This window comes from Scylla paramamosain, chromosome 14 (genome assembly GCF_035594125.1).
Source record: "Scylla paramamosain isolate STU-SP2022 chromosome 14, ASM3559412v1, whole genome shotgun sequence".
NCBI classification, from domain to species: domain Eukaryota; kingdom Metazoa; phylum Arthropoda; class Malacostraca; order Decapoda; family Portunidae; genus Scylla; species Scylla paramamosain.
The window spans coordinates 10,194,383-10,217,561 of record NC_087164.1 but is presented as its reverse complement, the minus strand read 5'-3'; the positions used below and the strand labels follow the sequence as shown (position 1 = coordinate 10,217,561).

Sequence of the window (23,179 nt, the reverse complement as noted above, 5' to 3'; positions counted from 1 at the left end):
GTGTGTTTCATGACCCAATGGCTGAAATCATCCATGCACATTAAGGTGTACCATGCTCTCCAGGCTATCACTGCTTTAAAATTAATGCTCTTTTGCATATTTGCTGCTGCGTTGACAGAAAGAAACCTTGATATCTTGCAGTCCACACAGGAACAAAAGGACAATAAATCACTGAATCTGGAGCATCATGCTTATGACTGTCGTGATTGTTATAGTTGCCCTTTCATACACATTTGACGTTGGATGTGTTTGTAGAGAAAACGAACAGCAGCTATAAACGAGGACTATTATTTCGTTATTGTTGTATCTTAGTTGGTGAGTGCGTGCAATAATATAATAGAATAAATAGATATAATAAATAAATATAATAAATAGATAAATAAAAAATAAAAAGAGAGAGGTAACATCATGTAATCCAGAAACATTGCGCAACGTTTAGTATCTCATTCAATGATCCTGCTACTTTTCATTCTGTTGCTAAAACCATATATTCTCGTCGTCTCTTTCAACGCATTAAGTCAATAGATAGAGCCTGGTATTAAATGCGCACGTAAAAAGCATATATATATATATATATATATATATATATATATATATATATATATATATATATATATATATATATATATATATATATATATATATCGAACAAGGGAATTTCAGACTGCACAGAATGCGATGTGAAGCTGTACAGTTTCCTTCACATGAACTGCCTCGCCATCTGCACCTTCCATTATTTGTGCAGTCCATGAACTAAGGCGTATAAGAGAAGATGTTATGCGCAACACTTTCTTAGTGACTTACTGCATCCTTTCTGACTTTTGTTGACATACTGCGTACACAAGTTACCGCACATGGCAGGTGAGATATGTAATTTATATTACTGAATAAATTATGGCAGCGTTCTAGGAGTCATTGTAATGATTCTTGATTATCATAAAAAGAAAAGTTCCTTATTAGTATTCAGATTATTTTCCCTCACTACTGCTTCTCTTCACTGCAGAACAGTCTTTTTATTACGAAGAGCGGCTTCTGGCATCAGCCTCTTGGAAACCTAGTACTAGTAATGTTCTGTAAAAAAAGCGCTTGCCTTCATTCACATGCATCAAGAATAAGACATCACAGTTTAAGATATTAAATAAAAATTTTACGGAAATAATTAAGTATGTGTCAGCAGCAAAGGGAGGCAGATGGTTCTGTGCTGCGGTGCACGGCTTGATACCAGAATGTTCAAACTTGGATCCTGTCTCGATGGCAGAGGAAGAGCTCTCTCGCAACCTTAACTCACGCCATGAATTTGTTGAGGCTCTTATCACTTTCCCTGGAACGTGTGGCTCAGGACCGCTGGCTGCCAGTCTGTGAGGCAACTTGTATTAATTCATGCGGCCACAAATTAACAATGTTGGCACAGCGGTAGGCACAACAAATAGCAACACGGACTTCAAGGCCACGACAAGCCGTGGCGCCGCCTACCTCTTGTTCACTCTTCACTGATTCTATATTGCGCATCCCTTGATAACAAGATAAAAGGGATCCGAGAAGAGGTACATAACTACATTCTCACCAGTGGCGGACCACCTGTTGTTGGTTTCAGTCTTTTGGCTTGGTGTTGACAGGCAACTGTTCCCACCACTGCCAAACGAGACTTCCTTGCGATCCACGGAGTGACATAGTAGTGTTTTGGAGTCAATTAAGGAAGGACAAACGTCAGGCAAGTTTACATTTATAGAGATATAAAATTTAATAAGATTTCACTATGCAGGCGAAAATGGTGTTTATTAAATTACATAATTTCGCACACAAGCATTTGCTAAAGAGATGAGTGCAACTTTTAGCATCATGTGATCGTTCACGGTGCGAGAATGTATGCAGAGGTCACTCAGGGGAGAGGTTGACAGGGCTGCTGTTACACTTGGTGATAGGATGGCTGTGTGTGTGTGTGTGTGTGTGTGTGTGTGTGTGTGTGTTTTGTATAACAGTGAGTTAATGATAAGTAAGGCGAAGGTGTGCACTCGTGAGTGTGGGCCTCTCGGTGAAAGGGTTCGGCGATGGGCACAAAACTGGGAGACTGACTTGCAATGATATTAGAAACAACAGCAAGTGTGAGTGAGTGAGTCATTCTGTTTGTCTATCTCTCTGTCTCATATGAGATTATTGGAATTAATAATCTTTATCATATTTTCCGTTTCTATCATATTTTTCCGTGTTCATGGATCCCTTCCTCCATGCATCCGTCATGTCACCATCGTTTCCGCTTCCTACCCAGACGCCATGCAGCCACCAACCTTCGTGCAAGGTTTCCACGACGCCGAGGCTGTCGCCAGGATGACTTACCACCCACTCGGCGACACTGGTGAGCTTCAAACATTACATTACTGATAGTTACGTAACGCACTCTTAGCATACATAAACACGAAAACCGTGTTCAGTAAAACTATTAACATAATAGTTCTGATGAAAATTTTAAAATCGCTGCGAGGATCTTGACACACAGGAAGTGTCACGGTGACTATTCTGAAAGGAGTTAAATTTCAGTTCGACGATAAAAAAAAAAAATGTTGTGTAGCTTTCCTTTAGTGTACCATTTTCATAAAATATTTAAAAGATGACATAACAATGCACGATAGATTTTGGAGAATTCATGCTGAGATGCGATGGAGGGAAAAGTAAACTTCTGTTATTCCGGAAGGGTTGCAGTTGTCCCGCTTTTCTCTTGGCGGCACCCCTTTCGGGGGGCAATATGGAGAGGCCAGAGAGCAGGCCTGTATTGACACCATCCACCTCGCTCTCAAGTCTGGAGTCAACTACATCGACACCTCCCCGTGGTATGGCAATGGTCGGAGCGAGGAGGTGCTGGGCAAGGTATGTAAGACTAATTATTCCTCAGCAAGCATTGCTGCTGATGCTTTCCAGTGATTTTATGCAGGCAGTAGTGAGGATGATAAGGTCACCAACACCCGGCTGTGTCTTCCTAAGGCACTGAAGGACGTCCCTCGAAGTTCTTTCTACATTGGCACCAAGGTGGGGCGCTACGAGCCTGTTCCCGAACGCATGTTTGACTTTTCTGCCAAGAGAGTGGCGCAGAGTGTTGACCGCAGCCTGCAGCTGCTGGGCCTCGACTACGTGGACCTCATCCAGGTGAGTGCGTGCGTGCGCTGGGTTGTGGCAGCAAATCTGATGAACATGTTCAGAATATAAGAGCCGACCATTACACAGTATTGTATAGCGCGAGGGAGGGAAGAGAAACAACGTTTCTAAGTACATTTTTTTTCGAAATCATGTTGACTGCTACAGTACTTCATATTATCAATTAAGCTTAATTTCCTTAACCGTGAGCTCCTTTCTGTAGGTGCACGACTTTGAATTTGCCGAGAATCTGGACATCATCGTGGAGGAGACCCTGCCGGCCCTGCAGAAGGTCGTGGACAGCGGGAAGGCAAGGTCAGTCCAGGGCTTGTGGACTCCTCACAAGACTGACACAAGTTTGTCCACAAGTCCACGCATGTCTGTTCAAAACCCCCAAATATTGCAGGTTCATCGGCATCACTAGCTACTCCGTGAGCCTCCTCAAGGAACTGGTTGAACGGTCGCCGGTCAAGATCAGCGCCATTCTGTCTTACGCGCGCAACACACTCATCGACGACACCCTTGAGGGCTTCATGCCTTTTTTTAAGGTAAAGCCTCGCCCACGCTCTCTTTTAGGCCTCTCCGAGAATCAGTATAATTACTGTTAAGAAAATAACATATTCGTTAATTAAATTTAGAGACTGTAAAGGTTAAACACTAATAGAAATTACAGGAATTTTCGTCGTGAAATAATCTTTCATGTATTCGCTTGTTCTTTAATATGATTGCACAATTACAGTCACGTAAGTCTTTTATCATCTTAAATACTTTAATATATAGAAATTATGCTGTAATTTCTTTACTCTGGTTCTGTCAAGATGCGTGACAACTGATATACATCACAGCCACCTTGCTTCTTCTTTTTTTTTTTTTTCTTCTTCTTCTTCTTTAATACTTTCATACTTTTGCGAGTTGTCGAGTCTCCTTGCGGCTGAAAGCTAAGGCCACTCGGTGTTGGAAACGACTGAGGAACGGCGCCTGTAGGAACGTGTGGCGATGTTTCACAGACGCCATAATGGAAAGGTTCACCACTTGCGCCACAGAGCGTCGACATCTTCATGTTTTGTGCAAGGGAATTATTTCTTGTTAATGGAAACTACAAACATAATCTTACTCCACGTCATTCTTCTGTCTGTCATTCCACAGTCCCGGAACATTGGTGTGATCTGCGCCAGCCCTGTAGCCATGAGGCTGCTGACCTACAAACCTGTTCTACCGGAGTGGCATCCCGCACCACAGTACATGAGGGACGCTAGCCACTCAGCCGCCCTCTGCTGCAAGGTGAGTGTTCCTCGAGTAATCTTTGTAGTCACTTTCACGATCATTGATAACACTCTAGCCAGCGGATGTGAAACCAAATAAAAGTGAAGGAAACCATTCCAGAACGAACATTTAAGGGGATGAAATAAGATATTGAAAGAAAAATACGGAGGTTATGGAAAATACAAGAATGGAGATTATACTTAAAGCTCAATATACTGTTCAATGTCTCATCACCATCTGCGCGACAATGCAGTGACGAGAAAAAAGATGCGTGGACACCTAATGAGCATGATGAACATCTTCCTAAATTCTTCGAGTGTCTGTGAATGTAATCACATGAAGGATACGAGTATGAGAATGGATACCTTCTTTTCCTCTCGCTTAAAACTTGGTAATTAGCTGAAGAGACTTACTGGATTATTTGTCATTTTTTTTTTTCACACCTGAAAGTAAATTCTACAAAAAAAAAAAAAAAAAAAAAGTACTTACGAGGAACATCGGTGTAAGTTTGTGACAGGCTATTGCTCGCTCTCCCTACGCAGGAGGCTGGCGTGGACTTGGCGCGTCTGGCGGTGCAACACGCGCTGCGTCTGGAGGGCGTCACCACGCACCTGCAGGGCAATGACAACTGTGACATTCTGCGTCAAAATCTCAATAACTTTTTAACCCCTCCTACGTCGCGGGAGGAAGAACTTCGCAAGGCAGTGAAAGAAAGGTGAGTTTGAACACCCAGCTTATCTACAGTATGTATTTTAAAATCCACGATACTTGGCCAGTTATTTCGTCGCGAGGAAACAAACACATGTAGTGACGCCGGAGGAATGTTTAACCGAACTTTACTTCAGGTTAAGATTATTTGATAAGACTAGGCATCGTCTGTTAGAGTTGATTAAATATTCTTTTCTAAGGTGTAGTTGGTGCGTACTCTATCAAAAAAAAAAAAAATAAAGAAAAAAATCCATTATCGTGTCCTCCTTTTTATGTTAACTTTTGTTTCATTATCATCATTAACAAACATTTCTTTTTCCTCAGGTTTTTCGATCCTCTTCCAGCGAAACACTGGGAGGGCGTGGATCCTGCCAAACATTGGGAGACAATGCGGCAGCTGCGAGCTCAGTCTGCTGGCGCTAAGTGACTCTCGCTGTCACATGACTTTGAGCTACATTGTATGAAAATCCTTCTATGGGAAATTTTATTCAAGGTAACATGCTACTCTTTTGGTCACTCATTGAAAAGTGACGAAGAGAACTTCGAATAGATTGATATTTCAAAACCAGAGATGTCTTTTCATTTTTTTTTTCTGTCCTATAAACAATTGGCAAATTACAAAGAAATCTAACTTTCTAGAAAATCATAAAGACAGCATTCGTACTGTAGGTCCGAGAAAACAGACGGAAATAGCGGGGCATTTTACCCAATAAGGACAGTGTCACAACGTATTTGGCTGCTTTCAACGCCTGAGGGGATAAAACTTTTAACAGCTTTGCTTAAGGCCAGGCATTTAGAGTTCCTGGTATTTTCAGTGTCAGTACAAAACCACTAATGGTAAGAAGCACGACGACTGCTCTCTATGTTCACTTGAGACAATTACTAATAAAAAATAGAAACACAACGTTGTATACCGAGACAGAAAATCACTGCATTGCTTGACGTCAAGAAAAGTGTGTGTAGAAGGGAGGCGTACATGCTTACTGGAAGGATTCAAAGTACAGGTGACGAACATGGAGGCTGTAACCTAACACAAAGTTCCACATTGATAGTATAAAGACCTAAGACACTATTGAATCTGAAATATGTGGTTACTGTTACCATTTTCTTGCAGGAAGTAAAATTCTTGTATATAATTATCTCCTATCTACTACTTACTACAAAATATGGCTAAGTGTATCGGTAACACATTTACTGAAGCCACTCCTCAGCCAGGACACGCCAGCACTAAAGATCCCACAGCGCTAGTTCTGCTCACCAAAATTGGCCCATTACATACTCGGATTCCGGTCTGGGGGACGTGAGAGGGACGCAGGATGGGTGGGAGTGCATGAAGTCATCTGGCCACAAATTCATCGTTTAGTTTAAAAAAGTATATAATGAAATCAAAGAACAAGTATCATGTATAAGTGTCCATACATTTCGCTGTTATGAGAACTGTAATATTATGATGTATATGCCATCATCACTGCCACGCCTCCACGTCTTTGAATTACTTCATGAAATTGTAGGAATCTTGGTTTGATTTGTTTACTGGATTGTGTCTTTATATTTTGGTACTATGAGAATTTGAAATATTATGTAGTACGTGTCATATTATATTTTTACATTTACCTCATGAAACTATAATTATCAAAGCCAGCGGTTCAGTAGGATTGTTATATGTTCATTTCAATGTTATGAGTATTTGGAAATATTTTTGCTTTCTTTTCAAATACTATACTAAATTTTTGGGACTGTGCAAGTACATTTTGATAACTTTCTTCGTTTATTTATATTTTTCTTCATTCTCCTTGAAGCAAATGTTTATTAAAACATCTCGTCTCTATTATTTGTTTCAATGGTTTTAATCCAAGGACATTTGTTTTCCTTAACAGGTTTAAGATATAAACAGGAAAAAATATATATACTTTTTATGTATACACAATAAAGTAATGGGGGGATGAGGGAGGAATGCCGGTCTGTTTGAAACAAAGAGCAAGGACGTAAGTAGTTTTGGAACTGCTGGTCTAAAGGCTTCAGGTCTTCAGGTCTGTGTGCTCTGCATAGCACACACACAAGCGTAGCCATTGAACGAGTAATTTTTCGAACTGACTTTATTGTTTTATATAATCTTTCCATGTTCTTTGGTCCTTTGACAGAAATAAACCTTGATGTCGTACTCCATACACGAACAAAGTGCAATAAATCACTGAATCTACATAGTACTGTACATAATGCTTATAACCGTGTTGTGATTGTTATAGTTGCCCTTTAACATTCGCTTAATGTTGGTAAGGAAAATGAGCAGCAGCTTTAAACAGGGACTTATCTCAGTGATGTTGTATCCTAGCTGTCGAGGGTGTATATTTTCTAACATAAAAAAAAAAAAAACCCTGACAACAGCATGCATTCAGAAGCCTTGCACAACGTCTATTATCTCACTCGCTTTCTGCCATTCTTCATACTAATTTCAAGCCCATATATTTGACTAAAGTCTATGAAGTAATTTACATTATTTCATGTGGGCATAAGGTAGTGTGGCCTCTGTGGGAGGCGTAACACGTATTGTGACATAACACGAACTTCTACGACACACCTTGGTGCCGCCTCCCTCCTGCTCACTCTTCACTGATTCAGTATTGATAACAAGATAAAAGGGAGCCGAGAATAAACAAAGAACTACAGCCTCACCTGTGGCGGGCCACCTGTTGTTGGTGTCAGTCTTTTGGCTGCCTGGCGTTGACAGGCAACTGTTCCCGCCACTGCCAAACGAGACTTCCTCGCGACCCACAGACTGGCACGGACTGACGGAGTACTGTGTTGGAGTCAGTCAGGGAGGATACACTTCAGGCAAGTTTACATTTACATTAATATTTTTATGGGTATAAAATTTAAGACAGTATCAGACAAAATTAATGTTAATGAAATTACATTATTTCATGAATAAGATGCTTTGTATGTACTAAGGCAAAATGTTGTGTAATTAAGTGCATCCACACGGTCGAACAGTGTCCGTCTGACGAAACTGTTACCAGATACAATGGAAAGGCTCGCTGATGACGTCAGAAGCGAGCACCAAGAGCTGTACCGGACACTGTCCATGTTCGTAGTATCGGAACCTTTAGGTATGGATCCTTAAGTACATCATAGCATATGGCTTGGTATGTCTCAGGAATAACTGCAGATAGACTCTGTTTTAGATATTCTTGTGTATTGAAGGAAGTGTAGGAGCACCCGGTGGAATGGTAAATCAATGTTGCCTCTAGACGTGCTTCTGGTGATATGCTTTCCCTCATACAGGTGTTCTGCTTCCTTATGAAAGATTTTACCTTCTCCAGTAAGTCGTAGAAGCTGTTTGGGTCCATCCTCATATAGTTTGTGAAATCTCATATAGTTTGTGAAATCTGATTCATAACCAATACGCAGTTCATGTAAAATGGTTGCGCGACTTCCCCATTCTTTTCGTGTTTTTAACCAGTACTTGCACCATTCCCTTCTTGTCACCTTGTCCTCACACAGTGCAGCAATTATTATACTGTATAGTACAATTTTCTTGGTTTTGTTTTTTTATCTTCTTGTGCACCATGATGATGTACTGCACTAGACGCTGGCAACAACCGCTTGTCGCCAAAATCCACACTAACATTGACGTATGTTAACGTCAATGTTAGTGTTGCTAACGGACATCAGCTTCGAACATTGTCTGCCGGTCTTTGTCTGGTGAACAGAGTAGAAACTGTGGTTTACAACTTTATCTGGTACCATTGTTTGTTGCCATATCAACTTCCCTCGTTTAAACGCTTATGACGTCATCCTGCTTCGCCTTATGATATGGTACCAGTGTTTGTCCGACGGACACTGTTCGACCTTGTGGACGCATCTTTTAAGAGAGGTGAACGCAACATTTGGCATCATGTGATCCTTCACGGCACGAGAATGTAGAGGTCACTCAGGGGAGAGAGTGGCAAGGATGCTGTTACATTTGGTGATAAGATGACCTTGGATTGATTGTTTTATATATATATATATATATATATATATATATATATATATATATATATATATATATATATATATATATATATATATATATATATATATATATATATATATATATATATGTGTGTGTGTGTGTGTGTGTGTGTGTGTGTGTGTGTGTGTGATGTGATGGAATGGTGAGCCTGACTCTGGAGACAGACTTGCTCGGTGGTGATTAAAAGCAATATCAGGAATCAATACACCAAACAACGAAAGTCGTGTTGAATGTGTTGAGGGAGAAGGAAAAGTTGCCAAAACTTTTGAAGTAAATGTTTTCTTACATATCAGGAGAGAGAAGGCACAGCTGACCGATGGCAATACAAGACTTGTGGTTTTATTGTTGCTACTTGTGTGCAATACTTGGATGTTGTTATTACAAAGAGGAGGTTTTCTTAAAAAAATAATAATAATAAAAAATAAATAAATAAAATGAATAAATAAAAAAAAATCAGCGTTTCCGGCACACTGCTTTCTTGAGCAAGGATCTGTCGTATTTTATTCTTGCCCATGACCATCATCATTTGCGGAAATCAAGTTGAAAAGCATTACTGATACGACGACGTGCTGTGCGATGGTGATGTCTTCCTGAATGTAGTGCGTATCTCGCCGGCGCTTTTCTCTTTTATATATGAAAAATAGTTTCGACGACGTAGCATTCCTTATGCTGCGGCGTCTTCAGGAACGTGACCACATAGTACCTAGTCACTTCACAACACCAGCCTCCCCACAGTCAAAGGCGTTTGTCTAAAAGAGTCGTATTCTCTCGTAGTTTATGGCAACGTTTCGTATCAAAGAGGCAGGCCTTGGTGACGTGTTATACAGGTGTGTGTGTGTGTGTCAGATGCAAAGAAAGGAAATAACAAAGGTGGATCCACATACTCATATTCATTATACGTGTTTGCTCCCCCCACCCCTCTCTCTCTCTCTCTCTCTCTCTCTCTCTCTCTCTCTCTCTCTCTCTCTCTCTCTCTCTCTCTCTCTCATACTTCATGGTTTTCTGAAAACTGATATTAATTCATGCAGAACATTTTTCACTTTCTAACAACGTTGAAAAGAATGTGAAAGCTTGTATGACTACAAAAATGACAGCGCATCACTCACTCACACACACACACACACACACACACACACACACACACACACACACACATGCACACGTGGCCGACCACCTGTTGTCACGCCCCTCATAATTTTCGCTGGCTGTTGGCAAGTCAAGAACAGAACCGAGTCTCCCATTCAGTGTCTCACGAGCCTTGTAAGGTATCAGGAAAAGATTACACGTGTTTCCAGATAGACATAATCTGAATAATACGTACATAAAAAAAAAAAAAAAAATCAAAGCCGTGTGGATGTAATTTTTCGTCTTAGCAAATATATTTTCTTCACACATTCCACAGAGAGCGCTTGGTCTGTGCTTGGTCTCCGCTTCCCACCCAGAAGCCATGCAGCCACCGACCTTCGTGCAAGGCTTCCACGATGCCGAGGCTGTCGCCAAGATGACTTACCACCCACTCGGCGACACAGGTGAGCTTCAGACATTACGCGTCTACTCATAACCTTATAATGCATTTATGAGAAACCTTTGCAGTTCTTATGAGTAACTGCTCTCAATTACTTTTAGACCGTAAATGATTCTATTCCTTATTGCGAAGTTTTGGCAACATGCAAAAAGTGTGCTGACATAACTGGTGTTTCGGCAGGGATGCAGCTGTCACACCTCTCCCTTGGAAGTGGGCCTTTCGGGGGTCTGTACGGAGAGGCCAGCGAGCAAGCTTGTGCTGACACCGTGCACCTTGCTCTCAAGTCCGGGATTAATTACATCGACACCGCCCCGTGGTATGGCAATGGCCGCAGCGAGGAAGTGCTGGGGAAGGTATGTGACATGCTTGGTTAAAGTATAATATACTTACACATAATACAGTGCGCATGCTTTGGGCTAAGTCAACACTGGCAGTGTTGCTGATCTTGTGGCCGAATTAAACTCTCCTTTCTGTTGTTTCTTCACTACTGATTAGTTTAGAGTCACGGCGTTTATGCAGCCATTAGTGAGGATAAGGTCACCAGAACTCGGCTGTGTCTTCCTCAGGCACTGAAGGACGTCCCTCGAAGTTCTTTCTACATTGGCACCAAGGTGGGGCGCTACGAGCCTGTTCCCGAACGCATGTTTGACTTTTCTGCCAAGAGAGTGGCGCAGAGTGTTGACCGCAGCCTGCAGCTGCTGGGCCTCGACTACGTGGACCTCATCCAGGTGAGTGCGTGCGTGCGCTGGGTTGCGGCAGCAAATTTGATGAACATGTTCAGAATATAAGAGCCGACCATTACACAGTATTGTATAGCGCGAGGGAGGGAAGAGAAACAACGTTTCTAAGTACATTTTTTTTTCGAAATTATGTTGACTGCTATAATACTTCATATTGTCAATTAAGCTTAATTTCCTTAACCGTGCGTTCCTTTCTGTAGGTGCACGACTTTGAATTTGCCGAGAATCTGGACATCATCGTGGAGGAGACCCTGCCGGCCCTGCAGAAGGTCGTGGACAGCGGGAAGGCAAGGTCAGTCCAGAGCTTGTGGACTCCTCACAAGACTGACACAAGTTTGTCCACAAGTCTACGCATGTCTGTTCAAAACCCCCAAATATTGCAGGTTCATCGGCATCACCAGCTACTCCGTGAGCCTCCTCAAGGAACTGGTTGAACGGTCGCCGGTCAAGATCAGCGCCATTCTGTCTTACGCGCGCAACACACTCATCGACGACACCCTTGAGGGCTTCATGCCTTTCTTTAAGGTAAAGCCTCGCCCACGCTCTCTTTTAGGCCTCTCCGAGAATCAGCCTACTTTAAGAGAAAATTAAGTATAAATTAAGGCGCGAAGAATCACCAGTTGAGTGTACTTTCTCACGTTCTTTAATATGAAGAGCCTTTATTTCTGAATGGTATTACGTATTCCATAACCACAGTGAATAAGAGGCACTCTGGTGGCCATTAACTTCACAGCAGCATTCTTTTCTGAGTAAATGACTGCAAGGTTTATTCACCGTTACTATGTTACCTATAATCTTTATGACTCAAACAATATACACATATTATTCTTGCACCTCAGAATGAGACCTCAATATTCCCATCATTCATCCCTCCGTTACCCCACAGTCCCGAGGCATCGGAGTGATCTGCGCCAGCCCGGTGGCCATGAGGCTGCTCACCAACGACCCTCCGCCAGATTGGCACGCGGCACCTAAAGAGATCAAGGATGCCAGCCGCTCGGCAGCCCTCCACTGCAAGGTGAGTGTTTCCTCGATCGAACCTTACTGTTATTTTTCCTGTTTCTATTTCCAGGTAGGAAGGCAAACTTGGGGAAGTAAATGTCAAGCTCCCTTCAATGTAAGAAAGGAAAGTCTTAAAGTGTGCAAGTTCACTTGACATATCAAAATCTCTTGATGCTTCCAACGTGAAAAGTCCAAGATGGGGGACAACAACAACAACAACAACAACAAGAGCAAATTAATTGTAAGATAAACTCCCCTAGGATTTACAGCTGAAGTGTATGAAGAACTGTATGCACTACAGATATAGTTGTTACATCTGCACTGGAAACTAACGACTAGAACACATATTTCGTGAAAGAAGTCAGCAAGGTCAGAAGTGGTTAAAGGATGAAGCCTGCTGGAGGCTGGGTGATGGGCTGGTAGCGCCACTCAATCCCGGGGCTCGCCATGTGGAGCAGGGCAATCAGTTTCATTCTCATCTATAAGTTTTGTAAACAAGAAACCCACAGATACTCAAAGGCGGACGATGCCCTTGTGCGCGGAGTGCTTACGTCTTGAGAGAGGAATAGAAAGTATTACCCTGATACTACAGTAGAAGGGTATTGGGACGCGCTACACACTCCAGTACTGGGGACTGTGGCATTAAGTTTACTTTATCAATGTGTGTGTGTGTGTGTGTGTGTGTGTGTGTGTGTGTGTATGAGTGAGAGAGAATCCATGCACCTGTATGATAAAAATCAACATTGGCAGAAAGAGAAGAAGCCACCTTTTAAGATGTCTTTGCTAAGACACAACCAAATAACTAAAGATATTTTATAATTTAATTTACTTTATCGGCGAAGCAAATTCTACACAGGAGAGAGAAAAAAAAAAAAGGCGTACTTCAGGGGAGTGTCGGTTTAGGTTTACGATTCACTATCGCTCGCTCTCCCCACGCAGGAGGCTGGCGTGGACTTGGCGCGCCTGGCGGTGCAACATGCCCTGCGGCTGGAGGGCGTCACCACGCACCTGCAGGGCAACAACAACTGTGACATTCTGCGTCAAAATCTGGACAGCTTCCTCACTCCGCCGACGCCACGGGAGGAAGAACTTCGCAAGACGGTAAAAGAAAAGTGAGTTTGAACACTCAGTGTCTAAAGGAATTTAAAATGTACGAAACCTGACCAGAGTTATTTGCCCGCGAGAAAACACTTGGAGTCATGTTAGATAAATGCTCTGCTTAAGTTAGCTTTGCAGAAGGTAGGGTGGTAAGATTTTGAGTTACTGGAGACTGCATCAACTTCGCGGGAGTTTTGCAGCTTCTTGTTGGAATGACCAAATTAAAGTTTTCTGTATCTAAAAATCTAATCAGCAAAGGAGACTTTTTAGAATTTCTTCATGGATGAAATCCATGTTCTCTTCACATTAACAAACAACGTAAAAGTAAAGTAAGCAGCATTCCATTAGTACAGAAACAGACCTGACTGGCATGCGGTAACGGGGACAACTTGCTATGGACTTTAATCATTGTCTTGCGCCGTCACAGAGGAAAACATCTTAATATATTGCTGGTTCCAGGCTCCTACTCTAAGTTGTAATTGGTAGATGAGGCTGTACGAGTATGTCCTATGTCATACACGACTAAGGTGTACACAGTTTACTAAGTGAGGCTATCACTCTTTTTGCGCAAGATCACGCACGTCCCGTCAAGAGTTCTTACGCAGCAGACTGCAGTACGTTATTTCCCTTCATTGAAAACTTCACTGACGTGGAACACTTTTTTTTTTTTCAGGTTTTTCGACCCTCTCCCAGAGAAGCACTGGGAGGGCGTGGATCCTGCTAAACACTGGGAGATAATGCGGCAGCTGCGCGCTCAGTCTGCTGGCGCTAAGTGATGTTTGCCACCTCACAGTCATGAATCCTTTCCTCCATCCTACAAAAATAGGTTCTAAAATTTCTTTATTGCTCAGCTGATTATTAGTATGCAAAATCTCATTCAGACAGAAAGAGAGAGAGAGAGAAAAAAAAAGCTTTCAACTCAATATGTTAAACATTTTATTCTTGAAAGAATCTTATCATAGCAGGTCCTCCACTGTTCTAGCAATGAGAGAATGACTGGTGTTGGGATGCCATTGTCAGATGTATCCTTTGAATTCCAGCTCGTCTTTATCCAATGGGAATTTACAAATTGATGTTTATTCATTATAGCCCATAAAACCCTGAAAAAATAAACGATTTTTAAGTGAGAAACACACAAAAAATTGTTACCTTACTTCTCTCTCGACCTCCATATGCAAATTGCTCCAGTGAAGACCACGAACACATGTTGAAAACTATGCCCCGTATTCTGAAACAACTTGCTCTCTCACCACGCCTCTTTTCCAAGGCCATAGAGATGATTAGCCGGGTTCTCAAGAACCTTTCTCCTGTTCATAATGTAAAAACCTTTTAATCTATAACTATAACTATATATATATATATATATATATATATATATATATATATATATATATATATATATATATATATATATATATATATATATATATATATATATATATATATATATATATATACACCCTTATAAACTAGTCACTTCAATTAGAGTCTTTTTAAATGTAGTGGAGGTACAGTGCAAAGTGTTCCGGAATACGGGCCCAGATGTTTGTCACGTTCTCGATTAGGCATTGTCTGCGTCAGAATAGAACATAAAACATGAGCTGCAACTAAGGATATCACCAAAGTACCAGGACAACACGTTAATTATGCAGTCGAAAGTGTCATCAGAATAGAGACACCTTTCAAAGCCAACAGGGAATACAGAGAAGATACGTGCTTAGTATTCCTAGCGCGTTGCGAGACACCACACTTAGGAACAAGATCGGTGGCTCCAGGATTGGGCTCTTCATTTACCTATAATGGTACGAAGGACACTCATGTTACGCTATCACATTAACAGAGAGAGAGAGAGAGAGAGAGAGAGAGAGAGAGAGAGAGAGAGAGAGAGAGAGAGAGAGAGAGTGTTAAAAAAATCCTGAGAATAGGTGGTGCATATGATGGTGAGGTCTGGAAGATGGCTTGATATACTTAATACTCTGTGAATTTAAGGACGATAGATTAGTAAAAATGGAAATTTGAAATATACGCCTCCAATTTAGAGCGTTCGCCACCCAAGCTTCACAACAGCAATGTTCGAGGCCTAGTGGAAACAAAGGTTTGGGTGGGGAAAAGATAATAGGTACCGTAGTTGTTCTCCACTTAACTTACTCGTAAATAGTGTTTGGGCAATAAATGACCAGGCGCTCTGTAGCTGAGCAATTTCTCACATAACCGGGGCTGCTTACAATTTTTCCATTCATTAACTTTTTCATTTAAGAGGGCCACTAGCCTAAGCAACAAGAAACAAAAAAATAATTCACTGAGGTGCCAGTCCCTAAGAAAAGATCAAAAGAATCATCGATAATTATGCATGAACACAGACCAGCAATGCCAGGCAGGTTAACAGTCATTAGACCGCTATCTTACTGGCGAACCATCGTCACCCAGCGTGATTTACTATGGCAAACTACTCCCTGGGCATAAACTGAAGTATGCTTGTGGGTCCATCGAAGTGCTATTTCTCCGACATGACACTTGGATGGCAGCGACAGTTGGTACTAACAGGGCAACGTGAACTGTTGCGACATGGACTCAGCATGAAGACAACACGTCAGTACTGACATATTTCTACATACGACCCATTTAAGGTTATTTTGGTGTTTTCAGCCAATACTGGAGTACTTGGCCGAAAGTACACTTCTCTCATGTATTCATGAAAAAGGCTCGGAAATACTTTGTAGTTTTGCTTGCCTGGACACCCGCAAAAAGTCGTTTTAAATGCCGCGTAAGTGGAACTAGATGTTTCAGTATTCACCACTTGACTGTGAAGAACGCTTTATAACTAATTCTAATCAAACGTTATCATCTCTTTCCCCTCCAGACTATCCCTAAGTTGTTTTTCTGCCGCGTCCCCAAGTCTGTGAGGTGATTTAAGGGGGCAAAACGAAGCAAATCCAACGCTTCTAATAATGACCATTATTATTTACACATACAGGCACTTAGAAAAACATCTTTATGTACTTCCATCAATGGCTGAAATTACCTACCTCCTTTTTTAGTTGCAGCCACAGAGAGAAACATGTCAAAATGTCGATTAAATATACCTACTGCATTTCGGAATAACTTAGTATATGATAATGTAACACGCACAAACCTTTCTCAGTGTTTTCCTCTTCTGATGAAAGTTTAAGCCAGTCGTCAATCACTGTTTCGTACTTTTTTTTTTTTTTTCACGGCCTTCCTATCACAGTTATCAGTGTTCTTTTAACAATACATGTTAAAAAGAGCCGAACGTCTTTCCTCCGTCTTGTGAAGCCCTTATGTTCGTGACACTTATGAAGCCCATCTGTCATCACAAGCAGTCACATCTGGCTCTTGCGCGGGAATCCATTCAGAATAACGCCTTGTATCGTCGCCCACCAGCCGAGGACCATTTCTCCACACTGGTGAGAAAGCAAGCTTGGCTGAGAGAATGGCGAGTCACTTTTGCGTAGTTACTACTCAGAAGAGACCCATGTACACGTCTGAAGGAAACACGTGTGCTTCCATCCTGTGACCTTTGCGCTGGATCGTGGCTGCCACAGAAAAGTGGCTCCATTAATACCTTACAACACCTAGAGGCTGTTTCTTATTATTCTCACGCTCTGCCTTCCTTGTCAGCAGACCGAGGCGCTTCATAACACTGTCAATGTTTTGACCAATGGCTTGACAACACTACAGCTCAAGTTGTTATTGGTCGCCAGTGTAATTATCTTTTATTTTACTGTGGAATATAATAATTTCAAGTTGACTTACTAATAGGTACATATGCCTATTCCTTCAATATGAATTATTTGGCGCGCGCGCGTGTGTGTGTGTGTGTGTTCTATAGTTAACTTAGGTTAGACTTAGATATAATGTGGCTCATTGCCCTGATGAACTGGCCTCAGTTAGATCATGTATATATACTTGTATAAACATGAATATGTGTCATGAGTATTAATATTTTGTTTGAGAGGAGAGCCAGAACATTAATGGGAAACAAGAAAATTTCGATAATCTGTCATAAAATAACTTAGTTTTATTTCATTTTATCACTACAGTGGCTTTGCATGATGACGATGCCTGCCAAGGAACTAGAGCCTTTGCAGCTACATTACTAAACTGACCTTTAGTCACAATGTTCTGTATCCAAAACATTTAAAGCTACCAACATTATCCAGAAGATCTAGATGGTGGTACTGCTAGTGGATAACAAAATTGGATATATAATGAGTGTAGCTACTGTAGCAGTGGTGGCACATTGTTTCACTGCCGAGGAACTACGACAGCTTCACTGCTCAGGATCCCAGCACTGGCTGAGACCCTGCCTGAGTTGGGACGGCCGGTAGCTTACACTGTTTGCGCCACCTGATTCTTGTGGTCTGATTCGTAGTAGATCTCGCCCGAGGAATCCACGTAGTACTGGTGGTCAGACGGCAGGTTGACGGTGCCTTTGGAGTACATGTTGAAGAACAGTTCATTGGAGACGTCGATGCCTGTGGACAGCACGTGACGCAGCTTGTTGACGCGGTCTGCCCAACTCATGCGTTGCTGTTTGAGACAGAGTACATGAATGAGCCGCGTGAAGGAACAAAACTAAGCACGGCTATTACAGCAGTTTGTTAGCTGAAGGAGACACGCCATCCCATTACGGTACTAAACGTTTCCTAATAATGTTTTTAATTATTATGAAAAATATTCCATCCGTTGTGGAAGCCAGAATTCTATCATGAATCAGTCGTAATAAGGTATTCATTTAACAATACCGCGAACTCTAAAAATGTTTCCATGGTTACAGAAAAAATAGAGAATAGAGGGTTAATTTTGTCCATTCTAGACTACACAACGATTAAAGAGACTGTAACACACACAAAAAAAAGTGTCTAAAAAGTCGTAGAAGGATGCAAGAAAATATTTGTTCAGCAATGAAAAAAATTAATAGATTACTTTTACATGAAACAAGTATGATGGAAAGAAGTAGATCATTGTCCCTGTATAAGACCGTGGTTACCCTAATGATAAGTTTATTCAGTAAAGAACACTGTAGATTCTCTTATGTGAGTACTTTCCACAGTGGTTGCGGCCTTACCCGACCCTGCTCGCTGGCCAGGTAGTAGCGGACCTCCTCAGAGCTGTCCATGCTGTGGTAGAAGGCAGGCAGCGGCTTCCCTGGTGTGTCTGGAAAAGGAACGTCATTAGCATATCATGTGACGACTAAAGCATATCACACACACACACACACACACACACACACACATTGTTAATACTAATATTTACCAACTTTGGTGTGTTAAGCCTACCCGCTCTCCGCCTTCCATTGAGCAATACTTACAGGGCTTGACGTACTTTATGGAGTATTCTGTTCCATCCTCTAGAGAGTAACTGTGGAGAGGAAGACCGATGCAGTTAATAAGGGAAGATCTTGTTGTATTGTCTGTATTCCTATTTCATTTACTATTGTCTGTATTGCTATTTCATTTAGTATTGCCTGTAATCTTATTTCACTTAGTATCCACTTTAATGTCTTGAGGTACATTTGAAGGTTGTAATACTTTTGTTGTACTGGAGTCAGAAGAACCAACTTACTCCTTAGCCAGAACAAACTGGCCAGTCTGGTCCTGCAAGCCACCCAGGGGATTGGCTGCCGCCGCCACCACCACCACGGCCAACACAATCTGCAAGACAACGGTCACTCAGGCACTCTGCAGGAAGCATGTGACAAATGATCGATAACACTTGAGATTAATGATAATTTTCTTTATTTGCTCTAGTTGAAACATCTATAAAAGATCTTGGTGAAGGAAAGAAGTTTTGCTTATTTCCACCCTCGCGGCCTGGGCATTGCGCGGCGCACACCAAGACCCGTGTTACTTTGCTCGCACATCGACACAAGAATAATTAGCCGGATTTTCAAGAGTGTTTCTCCTGTTAATAATGTACAAATATGTCACTAAAACCGTATAAACACACACAACAACCCGTGTTTTTTCAACTAGAGCCTTATGAAATTTGTGGCGGTGTGGCGCAGATGCGTTTCAGAATATGGTCTCAAATCCCACTGTGCTGCACTGAAAGCTGCCGCCCAATTATCATAATATATATATATATATATATATATATATATATATATATATATATATATATATATATATATATATATATATATATATATATATATCTTTAGCTGAGAATAAGACAAAATAACACGGCCTACGTGTGAGCGTAGAAAAATCAGAGTGGGCGGTGTGCATAAGCGAAGTGTTTAAATAAAGTTCGCTTTAAATGTTTAAATGTTTTGCGTGAAAGTCACACATCATTAAAAATAATCATCACTCCTTATGTGTCTGCAGCGTTAGTGCCGCAACAAGCTACACAAGTAATACTGTAAAGGAGAAATGTGAAGTGGAGCACAGCATCCCGTAATATTCCCGAGATGATATCCCATGTGAACATCACGTGCTGAGTTGAGTACTTACGAGGGTCTTCATCTTGACGCGGTGGTTGTGTCTGGGAACTAGGCAGCCTGGACGCGAGGAGGCTCCTTATATACCGAGCTGCCGCAGGACCCGGTGTGCCGCGTTACCGACGCTGGCAACACACTGGGCCCGCCATACTTCCCGTCCACGGAAAAAAAAAAAAAAAAATAAATAAAGAAAGAAAGAAAATATATATATCATCAGTTTTTTAAAGTTTTGTTCTCGAGCTAAGGAAAAAAAAAAGAAAAAAAAGAAAAAAGCAAATGTGTCGAGACCTTGAGAAAACCAATTGACAGTAAGAGAAGAGGAGCAACAATTCAAAGGTCGCCGCGTCTTCGTTCACAAAAACCCGCCACTGGTGAATCCTCCTTACCTAACTTCACACATCCTCTTGCCATACTCCAGTGGACACACACACACACACACACACACACACACACACACACACACACACACACACATTGTAAACGTTTCCAAAGCATTTCCTCAGGATGATATCAGGTGGGGAATGCCACTTTGTATTTTACTAGCATGTCTGACAGGTCGGTGCTAATTTGGTTAACTGAAGCAACATAGTGAATAGTAACACCAATCGCATCCGGTGAGGGTGTGCCTTGTGAAAAGCGGCAGGAGAGGCAGGTCTTGGAGACACTAATGGTTCTTTGTTGGTTCTCCGCGCAGGGAGCCGCGGCTTGCAACACACTGTTACGTCACCAGGTAGGGTAAGGTTGTGCGAGGTTCGAACTTCAGCTTCAGGTGCGGTGTTGTTTTCCAGCCCAGGATGCTGCAGCGTGCCTCCCAATCACGTGCAGATCTCCGCCACACCCCCACTTCGCCTTTGCAGTACTGTACCCATAGACTTGTGGCCTCGAAATAAATGACGAGGAGGAGTTTAAGGCGAAGATAACATTAAAAGAAACAGAATGAAAGAAAATGTAATAAAAAAGAAAAAAAATGTATTGATTAAAAAACCGAGCTTGTATCCACGTAGTACTTTGTCAGCATTCTCGAATAAGCATTTCCTCATGCTGAGATGTTTTCTTCGCTGCGCTGTTCTTAGATATTCGTTCATCTAGAATACTTGCTCGTCTGTATAAATTAATAGTTTTACATAATTGGAGCCTGGTCAGAAAAAAAAAAAAGCAGTTATGCCAAAACACCTTATTAGGGCAACATAAGGAAAGGTGCAAGGTGCCGTCAGGCTTACACGTGGCAGTCTATGTGTGGAACATAGCTGCCTCTATCCATTTATTATTCCTATCCATAGAAAATATCAAATTTTTCTAAAATTCCCTAGTGACTGGACACTAACAGTCTGAATATTAAGTCTACGTGCTCCAGTCATCTATCACTTTCTTAGAGATTCAGTTTCTTCCTACTTAAAAAAAAAAAAAAAAAATTATCTACTGTATCATGCACCAAACTCGAACCTCCTGTCATGATTACTAAGGAGGTTGTCTAAATCGTCTGTACCACATTCTACTTTAACACCTCTATCAGATTCACTTTTAATATGCGCCTCTCAAACGAATGTGGATTTAAAAGGTTGAATCTCCTCTGATAATGAATATTTCACATCATTTGTATCTTTTAGTCATTCTCCTCTGTTCTGACTTTAACCAGAGATGTGCATAATCATTTAGATGAGATCTGACGACCGCCAAATATAATTTTAGTATTATATCTGAACTGCTTTTAACGGTCCTACGAATTAATTCTAACACACGGTTAGCTTTATACTGGGTCTCCAAGCAATGTTTTCTCTGACGGAGCTATGTAACACCTACATACGTGTACCTACTTCTTATCCTGCCCATAAATTTATCTTTTCTTTACTTATGGACTCTCCACTAAAAACATTATCATTAAGTCTATTTCAGTATTGCTAGTCCTGTTGTAATGCCATGTGTGGCTCCTTGGAAGTAAGGAACGAGAAAGAATGTAGTTTGTGAGGCGAACCAATGCGCGTTTTGAAAATTCCAGCAATAACTACGAGAATGAGACGTACAAAGTTTATCACTGAAAAGAATATCGGGCGACAGATATCATTTGGCCATGGCGATAGAAATTATGAAGATGAATAGTCGACAGACAGAGAAGCAACGAATAATGTTATATTTGTAGACACGTGTCTCAGGTGTGGACTCTGTGTGGGCAAAAAAAAAGAAAAAAAAAAGACACTCACAAAACCTGTCATGGACCAACTTATGTAGATCACTCCTGGAGGTTCTCTTATGTAAAAAAAATCTCTTAACTATCATGGTGGTCATGCACAAGGCCATCACAGTGCATGACTTTGACTCTACCGACTTACCGACCTATGTAGGAGGAGGAGAAGTAGGGGTAGGATAAGGAAGAAAGAGAGTAGGAAAAGTAGGAGGAGGAGGAGGAGGAGGAGGAAAAGGAGGACAAATAATGTGTAATATGGTATGTACCGAATATTGTTTTGATGATAGACATTTTTTTTACTTCTGCAACAAATTTATGCTTTCCACGTGTTTCCTGTGACTCACTTCTCCCTGCACATATTCCTCCCTTAGCCTAGCATGACCTCACCTTCTTATTTTCCCTGGCAAACTCAAACACGTGCATTATTCGGAGGCAAACATTCTGGACCAGTTTTCTTTACCTTTAAGAACGTCTCTGGGATGGTCTGGCCAGGTAACACCACGCATGCCCTTCCCAGATGCCCAGCACGCAATGATCACGATGTTTGTGGAGCGTCTGGTTTACCCACAGCCGGGCACACAAGGCACTAAGAGAGAACCACAAAAGAGGTCTGGTATTCCTTAAAAAAGAGTCGGTGTTTGAGTGTTGTCCAGGCGGCAACCCTCCAAGGCCGTGGGTGATCCAGCAATCTTGAGACGTCCATCCTATGTGCTTAAGGTGACTTCTGATTAGGGTGATTAATAAAAGCCACTCACTCTCTCCTCCCACAAACACGAGTGATAGAATGTATAATTTATAGTGCTCTCTCTCTCTCTCTCTCTCTCTCTCTCTCTCTCTCTCTCTCTCTCTCTCTCTGGAAACTTTTGTGAACTAATGATTTGCGTAACTTTAAGGCTTATTTGAGATACTTTAGCAGCACTCAAACAACCACACCAGATGGGACAAGACACGTGCTTTACTCCAATCAGCTGCTTTAGTTGCTGGGAGTGAGTATTGGACGAGAATGTCTAGGATGCTGAAGGTCTTGATCCGCTCGTGTTGCGAGGGAGGAGCCTCG

The 23,179-nt window shown here is 41.6% G+C and overlaps 3 protein-coding genes across 5 annotated transcripts; 2 read left to right on the top strand and 1 right to left on the bottom strand.

Moving 5' to 3' along the window:
• The first annotated feature begins 1,350 nt into the window (after positions 1 to 1,350).
• On the top strand, positions 1,351 to 5,665 carry LOC135106838 (uncharacterized). Of its 3 annotated transcripts, none has more exons than XM_064016201.1 (9): positions 1,351 to 1,711; positions 2,267 to 2,353; positions 2,690 to 2,862; positions 2,977 to 3,138; positions 3,350 to 3,441; positions 3,533 to 3,674; positions 4,273 to 4,407; positions 4,932 to 5,104; positions 5,422 to 5,665. In XM_064016201.1, exons 2-9 carry the CDS (start codon positions 2,272 to 2,274, stop codon positions 5,522 to 5,524), a joined length of 1,062 nt encoding a protein of 353 aa, XP_063872271.1. In that variant the 5' UTR covers positions 1,351 to 1,711; positions 2,267 to 2,271; the 3' UTR covers positions 5,525 to 5,665. The 3 variants fall into 3 exon arrangements, with proteins under 3 accessions (XP_063872271.1, XP_063872270.1, XP_063872272.1); XM_064016200.1 differs by lacking the exon at positions 1,351 to 1,711 and adding an exon at positions 1,780 to 2,106; XM_064016202.1 differs by lacking the exon at positions 1,351 to 1,711 and adding an exon at positions 1,783 to 2,102.
• Positions 5,666 to 7,788: 2,123 nt separating this feature from the next.
• On the top strand, positions 7,789 to 14,619 carry LOC135106839 (uncharacterized). Its single transcript, XM_064016203.1, has 9 exons — positions 7,789 to 7,929; positions 10,515 to 10,641; positions 10,818 to 10,990; positions 11,204 to 11,365; positions 11,578 to 11,669; positions 11,761 to 11,902; positions 12,264 to 12,395; positions 13,319 to 13,491; positions 14,151 to 14,619. The coding sequence occupies exons 2-9, from the start codon at positions 10,560 to 10,562 to the stop codon at positions 14,251 to 14,253; spliced, it is 1,059 nt and encodes a 352-aa protein (XP_063872273.1). The 5' UTR covers positions 7,789 to 7,929; positions 10,515 to 10,559; the 3' UTR covers positions 14,254 to 14,619.
• Positions 14,620 to 17,493: 2,874 nt separating this feature from the next.
• Positions 17,494 to 20,090, bottom strand: LOC135106836 (uncharacterized). The gene is made up of 5 exons (XM_064016195.1): positions 19,954 to 20,090; positions 19,064 to 19,152; positions 18,810 to 18,859; positions 18,567 to 18,655; positions 17,494 to 18,028 (listed from the first exon to the last, which is right to left on the bottom strand). The coding sequence occupies exons 1-5, from the start codon at positions 19,963 to 19,965 to the stop codon at positions 17,828 to 17,830; spliced, it is 441 nt and encodes a 146-aa protein (XP_063872265.1). The 5' UTR covers positions 19,966 to 20,090; the 3' UTR covers positions 17,494 to 17,827.
• Between the last annotated feature and the right edge of the window lie 3,089 nt (positions 20,091 to 23,179).